We start from the raw sequence: 15,535 nt of genomic DNA, 5'->3' as shown, positions 1-15,535 counted from the left end.
GATGGGCCACACAACTGAAAAAGCCATATGATGTGATGGTAAATGCATGAGAAAGGCGTTCTCATGCTCTTCGCAAGGCTCTGTTTTAGGCCCAGTACTCTTCGACATCTTCATCCATGATTTGGATGAGGGGATATAGGGGGAACTCATCAAATTTGCAGATGACACCAAGCTGGCAGGAATAGTCAGCCCTCCAGAAGATAGGCTTAAAATACAGAAGGATCTTGACAGACTTGAATCTTGGGTGCTCTCTAACAAAATGAAATTCAATGGTGGGGAAAAAAATAAGGCAAGAAAAACCAATGCACAGGTATAATATAGGACCTATATTATAGGTGGTACCTGGCTCAACAGTAGTAACTGTGAGAGGGATCTTGGAATTCTAGTGGATAATCACTTAAATATGAGCCAGGAGACTGTGCTGCAGCTGCCAAAAAAGCCAACAGGGTTGCCTTGGTAAGACAAGAGTTGGAATATTGCATTTAGTTTTGGTCAACACGATGTAAAAAAGATGTGGAGACTCTAGAAAGAGTGCAGAGAAGAGCAACAAAGATGATTAGGGGACTGGGGACTAAAACATATGAAGAACGGTTGCAGGAACTGGGTATGTCTAGTTTAATGAAAAGAAGGACTAGGGGAGACATGATAGCAATGCTCCAATATCTCAGGGGCTGCCACAAAGAAGAGGGAGTCAAACTATTCTCCAAGGCACCTGAGGGCAGGACAAGAAGCAATGGGTGGAAACTAATCAAGGAGAGATGCAACCTAGAGCTAAGGAGAAATTTCCTGACAGTTAGAACCATTAATCAGTGGAAACAGAAGTTGTGAATATTCCAACACTGGAACTTTTTAAGAAGAGATTGGACAACCATTTGCCTGAAATGGTGTAGGTTTCCTACCTGAGCAGGAGATAGGACTGGCAGACCTCAAAAGTCCCTTCCAACTCTGTTAATTCTGTTCTGACTATACGATCGATCACTTTGTCCTTTGAATGGAACCCAATTCTGACAGGGACCTTATGATCCCGTTAACATTTCAAATGAGGTGAGAGAAAACTGGACCAAGTGCTCCATTTGCTTACCTAAACTGTGCCCATTCTTTGTGTAGAAGCAGGTGTTGTTGATGAGGTTCACACAGCAGCCAATTACATCGCCAGTAGTGAAAGTGGGGCCGTAGGGCTGCCCTGTCCCTGATGAGCAGAAGGAGTGTCCGTCATCCCCATGATAGCCATAGGAATGCTTGTCCCAACCTAGACAAAAGAAAAAGAATAAAGAAAGAGCTCATGGTTAGAACGTGACATGCTTGACATCGGGAAGTGAGGGATTCACAGGTGACATCACTAGGAAATGTCTAGCATTTGCATTAATAAGGCAGGAGGATTCTAGTATGTGCAAAACATTCTTCATGGAATGTTCTCAACCCCCCTCCCCAAGGACTGGAACGTGGCCCTTTTCAAGGCTGAACCTCTCCCAGAGTGCTTAGAAAAACTGTTTAGGAGTCAGAATGTTCTGTGAGGACATTTAGAAGATAACTGTGGGTGGGGGAAAGGGATTGTGAGAAATGAACTATCCTATTCCAAACACACAGAAGCCAGAAAATGGAGAATTGTTTATCGTGGCAGAAATAAGATTTTAGCGACTAAAACTCTAGAGGTTGTTTTTTTTTGGGGGGGGGGGGGGGAACTGTTACAAGTAGTTCAAGATTTACAACAGTTCATTTAGTGACTGTTCAAATTTACGACAGCACTGAAAAAAGTGATTTATGACTCAGTGGTGGGTTCCGGATCCCATCGCAACCAGTACGCTGTGGCGGGGCCGGGCGTCCACTTCGGGCACGTGCGCTGCGCACGCATGCGCACCCACCGCCCTGCGATGCTCCAGCTGCTTGGCAGAGGTAGCGCGAGCACTGTACGCTGCGCAAGCTTGCGCAAATGGCCCAGTTGGCTTAAATACAGGTAAGGGACGCGGGCGGGCCCTCCAAAACACCGTTCCGGTACGGTGGCCGCTGCTCCCAGCCGCCACCGGTACTCCCGTACCAGGCATACCGCCTGGAACCCACCACTGTTATGACTGTTTTCACACTTGCAAACCATTGCAGCATCCCCCTGGTCAAGGGACCAAAATTCAGATGCTTGACAACTGATTCTTATTTATGAAGGTTGTAGTGTCCTAGGGTCATATGATCATTTTTTGTGCGATGTCTCCCTTAGCAGCAAAATTTTTGGGCTCAATTGTGATTGTTAAGTCAAGAACTATATGTATTTCTAGAAATTACAATATAACCCTAACACCTTCCTCTACAATATGGCGATATAAACCAGTGAAGAAAGTATTGTTCAGGCTGGTGGGTTTTTTGTTTTGTTTTAGTTTTCAATCGAAATAAAATGGTAGGAATCCAAATCCTACATTTCCACAGATCACTTATGCAGATAGGTTGCCCAAGCGACAGCATGGCTGCCTCTTCTTCATGAATTTGTCTTTTCCTGGCAGTTCTAATCATAAAGCCAACCTTAATACAGGATCTGTATTTCAAGGTCTGGTTAAAGGGAACATGAGGCTTAGAAAGAAACACAATCCTCTATTCCCTTCATAATCACTTAATAGTACTTAAGAAATTAAGAAGCTACGTTGGCATTCATCTGCGGTATGCAGGCAGTCTGAACTAATCAGGAGCCACGTTCAAGCATATAAAACAATTCAGGTGATTACACGAAAAATTTACTGCGGCTGCATGCAAACTGAAGGAAAAAGACAGCCCCCCCCCCCCAAAAAAAAATGAGTGGGTTGATCATTGTCTGATCGCAACAGTCTGCCACAGGCCAAACTAGTTAAGCACCTAAAGGTTAAGGTTAACCTCGTACATATGTGCTAGTCGTTCCCAACTCTAGGGGGCGGTGCTCATCTCCGTTTCAAAGCCGAAGAGCCAGCACTGTTGGAAGATGTCTCCATGGTCATGTGGCCGGCATGACTAAACGCCAAAAGTGCATGGAACGCTGTTCCCTTCCCACCAAAGGTGGTTCCTATTTTTCTACTTGCATTTTTACATGTTTTCGAACTGCTAGGTTGGCAGAAGCTAGGACAAGTAACGAGAGCTCCCTCCGTTACGTGGCGCTAGGGATTCAAACCACCGAACTGCCGACCTTTCTGATCGACAAGTTCAGCGTCTTAGCCACTGAGCCACCGCGTCCCTCTAGTTACATACCTACTCCTCTTTAAGAAACCCGAAGGATCCTCCACTAAGTCTAAAGCCTATACAGTATTTTTGAATCTGGGCTAAAGGCCTCTTTGTTTATTCTGAAGGGTCATAGTCACAGGATGAGTTTTTATGTGGTTTCCAGAGATTTATGTTTAGCTACCTACATTGTTTATGAGACATTGTTTTTCTCATGCTCTTTCAACACAAACCACAGTTTCCAGTCAAGGAAGTATTGAAGCATCATGTTGCACAATCCACAATGAAGTAATCATGGACTAAATATATTCTGCTGTACCACAAGCAGTCCCTGGCACGGGAGGCTGGATGTTCAGGATAAAAAGTCCTAGCACCTTGAAGCCAAAAATACTAGGACATTGCCTAAGGCCAAAAGCTGGACAAATAGAAATTCGTGTTTAAGTCCAGATTAATTTAGCCATAGTTAAAATTTATGAAACACACAGAATGAAACCTGCCAATATGGGAGCTCTCTTCCATGTCATAAATACCCAGTTTCAGAGTAGTCCTATAATCATGTTATGCTAGAATTGCTAGTTAGCAGGAACGGTTTTCTTTTCGCGGCTACAAAAGGAACCCGAAGGGTTAAAGTATCATGGAGATCAAGCTATCTTCAAACACGCAGGTTTGAGTACGTAAAAACATACAGTATATGCTCTTGCTTGTGATCTTGTCAGGTTGCTCCAATTGCTGTCAACACCCTTATCTGAAAGGACAGTGTACTCTAAAGTGCTCCACCTGAAAACAGCTTATATTTAGTTTCAGAATTAAACAGGGACAGGGTGACCTACTTGATCTTTACACACCCAAATTTATAACTATATGTTTGGGAACGCTTGTACACACATCTTACTTTTAAAACAGTGATTTGGGGAATACGCACTTAGATGACAACCCAGCATCGGAATCCCCAGCATTTTCCAGAATACGTTACCGCACCCTTTTGGAGCTCTCTTCATTCATCTGCTATGGCTAACTTTCCCTTTCGGACCAGGTTTTAAGCACCAGAAAAAACTAACAATTGGATGTAGTTTGATATATTAAACTGTAGCTAAAAACTTCAGAGACAAATGAATGAGCCTGGTTAAGATACCTGCCAAGCCCCATTCACAATAGTGATGGCTTCTACTTTCCACCAAATCCTGCGAGGGTAACCCACCATCAACAGTCACTAAACAAGGACTACTCTATTACATTATTCAGACAGTCTATCATAGAACTGCGAAAAGTTCGAGTTTTAATCATGCCAAATTATGAAGAACTTCCGAACCCCCCAATTAGATTCTTGTTTAGGCTCCAGGGTCACTATAGATAGGACCACACATTTCTACAATCTTCAAAACATTTAGAACAATTCAGTATAAAGAGGTTTATACTGCAATGATAAAAGCACTACCACTCATCCTTTTTATGCATACTAGTTGTCGTTCTAAGTCCACCAATTCACTTACAAAAGAAATCCATAAAGACTGCTGCTATTGAGGACTAACTTTGTTTGCAATCCCGTAATACAGGGGTGTCAAACGTAAGGCCGGGGGGCTGGATCTGGCCTGCAGGAGGCTTAGATTTGGCCTGCAGGGCTACCCTGGAAACAGGCGAAGGACCGGCCCGCAGTGCCTCTGCCAGCAAAAACAGCTCGGGAGAGCCGCGAGCAGCCCTCACAAGCTGCATTTTCGCTGGTGGAGGGTTGACGAAGGCCGTTGCAGCCGAAAACGGAGCTTGGGAGCGTGTTTTCACTGGCAGAGCACTCAGGTCTCCACAGGCGCCCCCGACACGAGTGACGGCAAGCTTGCCACGCCCACACTGCCTCCCCCCCCTCCGGTCAAACACATCCCTGACGCGGCCCTCAATGAAATTGAGTTTGACACCCCTGCTATAATATCTACATGAAGCAAGATGTCATTCTGAGTTCTACTTAAATCAACCTTCCAACATGGTGCCCTCCAGATATGCTGGGTCAGCAACTTACACAATAGACATTATAAAATAATACATATTCAGGCTTGGCCACAAATCTCACAGGATGTAATAAGCTAGCTACTATTAAAAGTACTTCACGTCATGATAAGACGTAATATATAAACCCACACAAAGGGTGTGCTGGCATGTTACCGAACAACACTCCTGTCTCTTCTTAATAATGACAATTGTTAGGAAAAAATTTGCTCCCTACATGGGACTGAAGTCATCATTGGTTCCTTTTGCATAAAGCACATTCGATTAGAGCACCAATTGCTTTATTTGTATTTGGAGGATAGGATTTCCAAATGACAGTAAAATGCAAGTTGGTGGACTTGCATTTAGCTACCTTCAAATGCAACATAATTTTGGATTTCACCCCCAAATAATAGACAAAGCCCGCCGTTTCCAAAGCAAGACAACAGGTGGAATTGATGTCATGCAAATGATGTCAAACAGAGGAGACGACATAGAATAATGCAAATAATGTAGCTCAATACAAATTATACCAATCAGGTAAATACAAATGTAATGAACATTTGGCTTTAACCGAATCTTTTAAAAACTGAACTTTTACAGATCTGAACCTCAACGAAGATCAAGAAGTGGAATATCTATTTTCCCATCAGATTTGCTGGTTGTATATCAACCACCTTTCTCCGAATCAGCTTAAACAGGCATACAGAAGCTTATTTGTGTTTTTGTAAACAGCAGCATTCATCGTCTGTCCTTTCTAGTGATGTGTTGTCAGGAAGATGTTACTGGAAAAGCCGGATAGCCCAGCAATCTGAACAAATGAATGGCCATTATCCCCGAAGCTGCAACCAAATACCTTTCTCATCGTCAGCCTCAAAGATATTCCATTCCAGAGACAGCCTCAAAGGCCTGCGTTGAGCGCCCGTCACGTGTTGACAGGCCTCACCTGATGCTGTCAATTACATGACTTCTTGCAACTAAGCATGTGCAATTTTAGATTAAGAGAGAAGCTGCAATTAAGCACTAATTATTCGTTGGTACGTGAGGCAGATGCCAGGAATTAAAAGTAGAGCCACATATATAACAATCCAAAATTAAGTCATGTGCGTAAAAAAAATTAGACAGGTTTAAACAGAATTTGTTTTTCTTTTTAAAGAAATATCTGAGGAGTGTTGAACTGAAGGGCCAGCCTGTTTTGCAAACCTTTTCAACCTTATTTCAGCAATGAAAGTAATAATACCCTGTTTCTCTGAAAGTAAGACCTCCCCGGATAATAAGCCCAATCGGGCTTTTGAGCGCATGCGCTAAAATAAGCCCCCGCTCCAAAAAATAGGCCCTCCCCTAAAATATTTAAATGCATGCGCAGCCAGTCCCTGCCATTTCTTGGGGGGGGGGGGAGAAATGTGCCTATGTGCCCTCCGCATGCGCCTGCCATCCATGCAGAACAGCCTCCCACAATTCCTAGCTACCACGCCCCTTCTCTTAGTGGCAGCCACAAAAAGAGCGGCAAGCCCAGCGACCCTAGGGTTGGCAAGAGTGTGCCAGAAACAGAGACAGAACTTCCGGCTCTCTCTGGATCCGCTGATCCGCAGGCCGAGGTTAAGGGCCTCCTGCACCTCAAAAGTAGTAAGACCTGCCCGAAAATAAGGCCAAGTGCTTATTTCGGAGGTCAAAAGAAAATAAGACCCTGCCTAATTGTCGAGGAAACACGCTAGTAATTTCACAATGCTTACAAATGTCAGAGGTTTTCATTAATGCCAGATGCCATTTCTGTTGCCAAGGATTTTCTAATGCTGGGACAAGCATCCAAATATGCATCATTTCCAATGGAATGTGTGTTTCGCTGAAGAGGCACGATACACATGTTATTGGCTCAGCTGAGGACTATATAAATCCCTCTACTCTGAGCAATTTCACTCCCAAATGTGAGGAAATGTAAGAGGAAGGCAAAATGAGGGCTGGGCAGATGCCAAAGAAGAAACTGCAAGACAGGGAAATTTCCCTGAAAACTTAGGGTAGCATTACTTTACCATCTGCTTCCAATTTACAGTGATAAAGCTGCTTGGCACATTCAGCTTCACCTATTTTTGGAACGAACATCCCAGCCACAAAGGCGGCAAAGTAATGAATTTACAAATATAGGATGGGCAGATCATATCCAGCCACAGAAACGACGCTTTGGTTCAAGTGATTATAGGAAAGCTGGCTTAATCCTTGGTGGCAAAAAAATCAATCAATCAATCAAAAGTTCTCGAGCACCCTTTTCCCCACTAACAAATGATATTAAGGCAGAAGCTCTCGTGAACTGTAGCCTATTTCTTCAGATGCGCATAGAGTGGCTAGACCAGTTTTTCCTCAAGCTTGGAAGCTTGGAGACGTGTGGACCTCAATCCACACATGGCTGGCTGGGGAATTTTAGGAGGTTAAAATCCACATATCTCCAAGCTGCCACGATTAAAAAAACACTGCCCTAGATTTAGAGAGGGTTTAAATTGGGGTGGTGGGTGGGCAAAGGAAAGGCTAAGATAGGTTGGTGATGCAGACTACATGTGAGATTTTACGAATGCCCTATCAATTAACAATCGTAATGTGTCCAAAAACTGCTGTGTTTTGCCTGACTGCCTTTCAATCTTTTGATATGTAAGACCTCAAGAATTTTTCACCCGAGATTGCTGTTAAGCAATCACTTTGAGGTCTCCTAAAGAGTTCCTGGGAGGTTGAAATGCTCTGATACTGAGTCCTGATGCCAAATTTGTTTTTAGGCCTTTTAATACCATTGGTTACATTAAGCAAATTATTAAATTGTATTTCAACTGTATGGAGACTCCTCCTATTTTTACAATTCAAGTGACGTTCTCAAAAAAGAAAAAAAAAAGTCTGCTCATAGATTCCAGGGGCAACTTTTTCTTTTCTTTCTGGATTGTAGAAATCCAATAAACAGCTCAGGAGCAAACACAAATAATTCTTAGCAGTAACTCACCAGGAAGTCTGTTCATGTTGACACCTTGAGCAGAGAGTCCTATTCCCATGTACCTTAAAACAAACAAAAATCTGTTAGTTCAGCAAATGAGAGAATTTCCAAACAAGGTTAACAACAAAGACTCTTCCCTACAAATAATAGTAGAGCCCAAATGGGAGGAAGTTAAACTTATCCCTCAGTGGAGATTGTCATCTATTTCTCAAGTCATTCACAATGTATCGTACATCTAACAAGGATAACAATAGTGCCCTGTAATCGAACCACCTTTGTATCTCAAACATTTTCCCTTCATAGAAAATCTTATCTCTGATACAAAAATGTAAAGCCTCAGTAAAATATATCAGAAAATATCAAAATTATTTTGGTCAACAACTGTAAAATAATGCTGGAGAATTTTCAGATACAAAGGTTGAAGATATTGTAAGCGTTAATCCTATTTGTCTTTATTGTAAGCTTGCTTCTTTGCCCCAAAACATTCAGGAAAAGGAACAGCAACTCTGATAAAGGATAGTACACACGCTTCATCATCAGCTGCACAAGAGATATTTCCTCCTTCGGTGACTAAGTAGAGTACACCATCTTTTAAGAGATAATTCAGAGAAGTTATCTTCTCTCAGCAGGAACAGTTCCTCTTTACAACTGCTTTACAAGGGTTAGGCCATTTTTAATGTTTACAAATGGCAAAAGCCTTTCATGCAACTGAACGTGAAGGAAATCAATTCAATTGGAGTTTTCCTTCACATTTATTAAGGTTGGAGGTTTCTGCTCCTGAAAGAATCAGGGAAGCATTTGCATGCTGGCACACAGAAGGTAAACTCCTCGCTTGCAACAAATAGGTTTTTCGCAAGGCGATCTCATCTTCCAGTTTAAATATTCTGTTCTGTCTCAGAACAATGTCACTCTGGCAAATCCTGTCTTCTTGGGTGCACAGAATATGCCGATGCTGAATTACAATTCTCAGGTGCCCCAGATAGCAAGGCAAAAGGTTAAGGACGCCGCTAAATGAATAAAAAACCCTGTTCTTCAGCTAGCCTACTTCCATGGTTAGTATGCACCATGAAGTCTTTCTCTGTGAGATGCCTAATCCAACCTCTGTACCCTCCAGATGTAAAGACTTCAACCCCCAGAATTCTCAGCAACGGTCCATTTGAGGAATTCTGGAAGTTAATGCTCATCCATTTAGAGCAATGATGGTGAACTTTTTGGCACGGAGTGCTGAAAAGGGAGTACGTGTGCACATGGTACTGAGTGCCAAAAAGCTAGTACTTTGCACACACACATGCACTTGAAGCACGCATACACGCTCATCTGGGCCACGACCAGGAAAAGGAGTTGCCCAGGAGGCAAGCAAGCGCCAGAAAATGTATTTCTAGTTTCCGGCGCACACATGCATGCCAGTGGGCAAGTCTTCTGGTAACTGCCACGCATGCGCGGGTGCTGATCGTGCTTACGCCAGAAAACAGAAGACGAGCTCTTCCAGCTCTTCCTGGCACTGCCACATGCACAAAGGCCAGCTGATCATCGCAGGCGCGCCAGAAACCTGGAAGAGGAACAGGTAACGCCGCGCATGCCAGGCGACATGATTTCGCATGCCAACTCGCGCATGGGTGCTATAGGTTCGCCATCACGAATCTAGAGGGTCTCAGTTCAGACAGATTGCTTATAAAGATGTAGAATAGATTATGCAAATGCTTCATACGACAAACATGCTAAAGTAAAAGAGTTAATTAATAAACTTAATTATTATTATTATTATTACAAGTCATACATTCAGAAACACTGACTCGTTAAAATTAGAACTCTAGTCATACACTAAACATTTTGGTAGCATCTTGATGATGGGTGGAAAATAGCACAGAAGTGACATGTTCTAAAGCCAACAAACCCCGAGATTTCTAATTTAGATTTTTTAATTCCAAAAAATAGAAATCACCCCCTAAGATCCAAAATCATAGCAATATAATCTGATATGGTACACTGCATATTTTTATATCTTCCTATGCCTCGCACTAGTATGTCAACATGATAGTGAAAATTTACCTTCAATTCAATTATTGGTGTTCTGGAGATGAGTGAGGTTTTGTATTGCCTTACTATACAGATATGAATTCATACCTTCATTTTTTCAAAAAATATGTATTTATACCACAAAGCCCAATTATAAACTGCCAACACTAAAACTCATCCGTTTCCAAAGCTGCTGTGGATGTCAAGTGAACACTTATTTCATACTTTCTTCTCACGTGTAGGCCATTAGAAGCCTGCCAGAACTGTGGGTACGGTGCCGGGGGAGGAGTGGGGGAGCATTGCTCACTTAATATGAGAAAATTAAAAATGTTTTTCAATTGGTATTCAACACCCTCCTCTATCAGAAACACAACAGATGCCACATCGTTCTATAAATAAGAGCTGGAGCAACAGATTTTGTAACTCGGAATAACTCAAGTGAACATTTGTAAAATGTTTATAAACACTGTATGCCAGAGATGACATAGTCAGTCAGACAATTCATATTGTTTATTGTACAGTGTATTAGCAACTTTCATTCTGTGGGACAGTAGCTCTCATAGAATGAGATCATAATCCATGTAATGAAATTCTACTGTTGTTCTAAGTCAGGTTTCAAGGCACGGAAGCAAATAACATACAAACCAGGCTATGCTAGACTACAACTATAAGGAGAGGGATAGGGAGATTTTCAAGATCATCACATGTCAACTTGCGGGAATATTAACCCGAGGTAATGTTTAGAAAAGCATGTAAAAACGCAGCCCCCTTAAAGCAGTCTTGTCTTTATACAGGCTCTCTCACAAAATTGAAAAATAGAGGTGGCTGTTTTAAAAATCATATTAAATTGAATGAGTTGACTCAATAAAGCAACCACAGATTCCTTTCTATCTCGCACAAAAGTCTAGGAGGAGACATGCTACATTAATAAATATGTTCATGAGAGGGCCAAAATATTTCTTCTGAATCATTTTCAAGGTATAAATAGATCTACTATGTAATGTTCATTATTATTTCCACTTCATATGTGAAACTGAGGAAAACTAAAGCAAAATCTGTCAAGGCCCACCTCTAATACTCTGGAACAGTTGTATTCAAGGGCTGATATCGATATGATTGTGTAATTATGTTATAGCATTCTTCATAGCATTCTGAAGATATTACAAGAATTGGTCATTCTTGTCTTTAAAGCCAGACACATCACAATTAAGAATCATGTATCAAAAGCCATAAATATCCATTCCACAATTTAAGAACGCAAGCACTGCAATTTTTAATAATGCAATCTCTATTAAGTGTTGTGAGGTCAACAAACCTGAATAAACTGTCACTATGGTATCTATTAGCTCATTCAAATTAGCTTTGCTCTGGCTATCAATTACACAAATTCAGCCTTCCAGAAACCCTTAGGAAAATATGCAGACAGAACTGCTAATCCATTCTCAAGAAGCTCTTTCTATACTCTTTCTTCTTCAGCTCAATGTTCATTTTTCTTGCTTTTGACGCTTGTTAGCTTTTGCAACATGCCAAAATTTGTTGGCTTTTATTTGTCCTAAATGTAATCTGGCACTTGTAATTTATCATTTTTAAAGACAAACAATAATCTATTTTAAGATTAAGACAGCCTTTCAATTGCCAAAAGACTGAGCTACTTTCTGATTACTGAAAGAGTAAACATAAATAGTACACTAATGACTTTTCTAAATTAGCGCTCATTTATGATAAATCCTTATTGGACTTTAGAATATATTTTGATTATATAGGTTGAATGAATCGAGGGTTCATGCAGACCGCTAAAAATAAGCAGCATCAGAATCAAAAATAAATGCAAATTTCATTTTTCAATCTCATAATTAATTGCTATGTTTTATTATATCCTTTTGCTAGCCTTGCATGCCACTTTAATCATAACTTGACTCTGTGGAGCTCATGAGCCTATAAAATGAGTTTAATATATACACCCAAATGATAGACAAAACAATTCAGGACTTCATGCAAGGGGCCAGCCAGGAGTGGGATTTGGGGGTTCTCCGAACTGCACAGAATCCTAGCTAGAGGTTCTCCCGAACCCCTGCGACCCCCAGCATCCCACCCCTGGCCCCAGCCCACTACGAGGCCATGGCCTATTTGGAATTGGGCTGCATGAATGGCTGGCCAGAGCATGCATGCACAAATAGCGGAAGTGAAACTGTGTGTGAACGCACTGGCCTGCCACTTGTGCAAGGGCTGTGTGCACACCGACCCACCCAATCCCCCCCCCCGCAGCCAGCCAAGCCCAAAGGTTGGAGACCGCTAGCCTAGGGCACAACTTCTCCCCTCCTAATGATACCACCAGAAAGTGCTCCTTCAGGAAGAACTATCATAATAAAATCTCCACTCCTAAGAAGTACTTCAGGAAGATACCGTGGCTGTTGGCATGGAAAACCAGTAACTTGAAAAGAAGAACCAGTGGGATCGTGCTCCCTCTATCTTGATCTCATTTTAAAGGTAATTCACAAGCATCACCAGGATAGTACCACCTGTCCTAAAGAAGGCAGTGCTGTGCCTTCTCAAACCATCAGTTGACCCTGCAGTTAGACAGTTGTCTCTAGTCTCCCCTTTTGGGTGAATGCTGCAAAGAAGGCGTGGGACCAAGACTGCATTGGTGATGCTCATGAATGACCTTTAAAATGAGATCAAGTTGGAGGGAGCATGATCCCCCTGGTTCTTCTTATCAATGTAGTCTTGGTCCCACACCTTCTTTGCAGCATTCACCCAAAAGGGGAGACTAAAGACAACTGTCTAACTGCAGGGTCAACTGATGGTTTGAGAAGGCACAATCTTGCCTTCTGTAGGACAGGTGATACTATCCCCTCATTTAAGTGTATATTTACCATTGCTCTAACCCAGCCTTCTGTCACCTCCCTAGAGATTGTCACCAACCAGGAAGGGAAAGGGATCCAGGCTACAAGTTGTTGAGCTGCTATCGCATCTCAAGAGGAACTGGTCCAAACTTATCCCGGGTAAAGCTGTGAGATAGAGAGATTCAATCACATCCACAGAACTTGCCTTCCTGGCATCAGTTCTGAGCAAACTTGAGTGATCTTATCTTCCAGCTCCTCAAAAATTCTCAGAGGGCCCTATATTGTTCTAGTCCGTCCTTCCCTCAAAGGGATACCTGGGAGACAATGCTGTAGCAGCAAAGAAATAATAATAATTGGCTGTTTTTATCAGTACAAGAAATTAAGTTCTTACCTATCTTTGCTTGGATTCACTTTCTGTTTTTTGGTTTTTGCTAGTAGCGCTCTAGGCAACTGCTTTGCCCCTTCATCTCCTGGACCTCCTTAGTGAACCAAAGGACTTCCCTGGATTGATGAGCAGACAGGGGCTGCTCAGGTGCAATCCTAATCCTCAGGAAATACCTCTAGTGTTCTTTGGAAACCTAGTGGTTCCATTAGCGGCCCCCCCCCCCGACTGATTAGCAAATGGGATTACTAATAAAATATGGTCTATGACTAGAGCAGGGTTTTCAGTCTTGGCAAATTTAAGCTAGATATTCTAAAATTCCCCAGCCAGCACACTGGCTTGAACATTATGGAAGTTGGAAGTCCACACTTCTTAAAGTTGTCAAGATTGAGAGACACTGGACTAGAGAGCCAGGTGCAAGTCCATCCACAGCCATGGAATGTGGACTTACGACCAGTTGCTCTTTTTCTAACCAAACGACCTCAAAATGTGTTATTGTAACCATTCCCATGTAAGCTACTTTGAGACTCTGGAGGAAAGCCACAGTGTAAATCTAGCACAAATATTTCTCAGTATTTTCCTGATCTCACCATTACATCATTCCTGACCACTGAGTTACCAGTAGGATGCATCTATTTTCTGATATGTACAAGGTTTTAATTTAAAACTGGCTTTGCAGAACAATCTTCACATCACCATGGGTCATAAACCAACTGCAACAGCAATCATGGGCCCCTAAGGGAATGTATTAACCCAGTTAATGATAATTCCTTATAACCATTCTGGGAATTGTATAACGAATTAAATGTGCCCCCTTTGGCAGCATTTGCAGCACAGAAGTACCACTGCTAATTTAGAACAGCTGCTATCATTATCCTTGAATTTCCAAACTTATATAGCTGTTCTATACTGTAGATCCATCAAAACTAACTAGCCCAAGCCCTTTATATAAGAAAAAACACCGTCCTCAAAACTGAGTGGTATTTGCTGGAATACAATACAACAATGGATGCCTCATGTCAATCTGTTTTTTAACCACAAATCCATTTGGGGCACCACAAATACTTTAAAAAGAACAATGTTTACCCTATTATTCAAAGTAAAAGCTTTCTCTATTGTCCAGGTATTGTCAATTCATTTAATTAGATAGTTCCTCGTGAAGATGGGGGCTGAAGCTATCTGAAACGTCCTGACACGTTGCGTCAATGTGCCCTGAGCTTCCCACATCACGAATCAGCAAAAAAGTTATAACCTTCGTAAAAAAAGTTACTAAAAAAAAATCATGTAGAAGTAATACTGAAATCTCTAATTCAACAAACATACAGAAAAACTGGATTTGGGCTAAACTTTACAGAAGCTTATGAAACCTCAAGCAACTCCTTCCAGATAATAACAGAGGTGATCAAAAACGGATCTAAATGTCCATCATTGTTTCTTCTCCAAACATCAAACAATTGAAACTATCTGTTTCTTCAAGCCCTTGAAGGAGTTTAGCCATGTCTAAAATAAGTAGACATCCAAGAGCAATCAATCCAATTTCTCACTAAAATAATAACTGGGGCAAAGATGCACATAAAAAATACTGCTGTGCACTGTAGTCAGGAGACATGTATCTGGCCTCTCCACCCTTGTGATCTGCAATATCTTGCTGCCCATGTATGTGATCTCATCATGAACATTACAACACCCAAATTCTTTAAAGCCAGACAATTTAGTTTAATTCACATTATGAGCATGCTTGTCTCCCCCTTTCCCAAATTGGATTGTTTGTCCTTCTACAGGAAGAATTTTTGGCTGATTACGTAACCAAATTTCCTTTAAGCAGGGTTTAGTGTTTGGCTTAGCATTCAAGTTTGTGATCAACACATTATGTTTCAAAGACCAAAATCAAAAACCTCCTGTTTTATATCAGTGCTCCCAACAGAAATGTAACCTGTCAAATTTCCAGAGCAGAGGCAGTCTTTGACCTAGGGGCACAATTGAGCCCAAAATTTGATGTTAAGTGAAACGTTTGTCAAGTGAGTCTTGCCCCATTTTACGGCCTTTCTTTTCATAGTTATTAAGTCAACCATTGCAGTAGATAAGTTAGTAACCTGGTTGTGAAGTGAATCTGGCTTCCCCATTGACTTCGCTTGTCAGAAGGTTGCCAAAGGTGACCATGTGACCTTGGGACACAAC

At 41.8% G+C, this 15,535-nt stretch overlaps 1 protein-coding gene across 1 annotated transcript in view; it reads right to left on the bottom strand.

Moving 5' to 3' along the window:
* Positions 1-15,535, bottom strand: part of LOC309397129 (ran-binding protein 10-like) — a 39,652-nt gene that overhangs the window by 22,593 nt on the left and 1,524 nt on the right. Inside the window, exons 2-3 of the mRNA XM_081962880.1 lie at positions 8,126-8,178; positions 1,082-1,249 (exon numbers count right to left, since the gene is read on the bottom strand). Of these exons, the coding sequence (XP_081819006.1) occupies positions 1,082-1,249; positions 8,126-8,174 (217 nt within the window). The 5' untranslated portion in view covers positions 8,175-8,178. The remainder of the gene's footprint in view (positions 1-1,081; positions 1,250-8,125; positions 8,179-15,535) is intronic.

This window comes from Natrix helvetica (assembly GCF_964273705.1).
Source record: "Natrix helvetica genome assembly, chromosome: 10".
NCBI lineage: Eukaryota > Metazoa > Chordata > Lepidosauria > Squamata > Natricidae > Natrix > Natrix helvetica.
The sequence above is the reverse complement of the archived record's forward strand: the minus strand, read 5'-3'. Positions and strand labels throughout refer to the sequence as shown.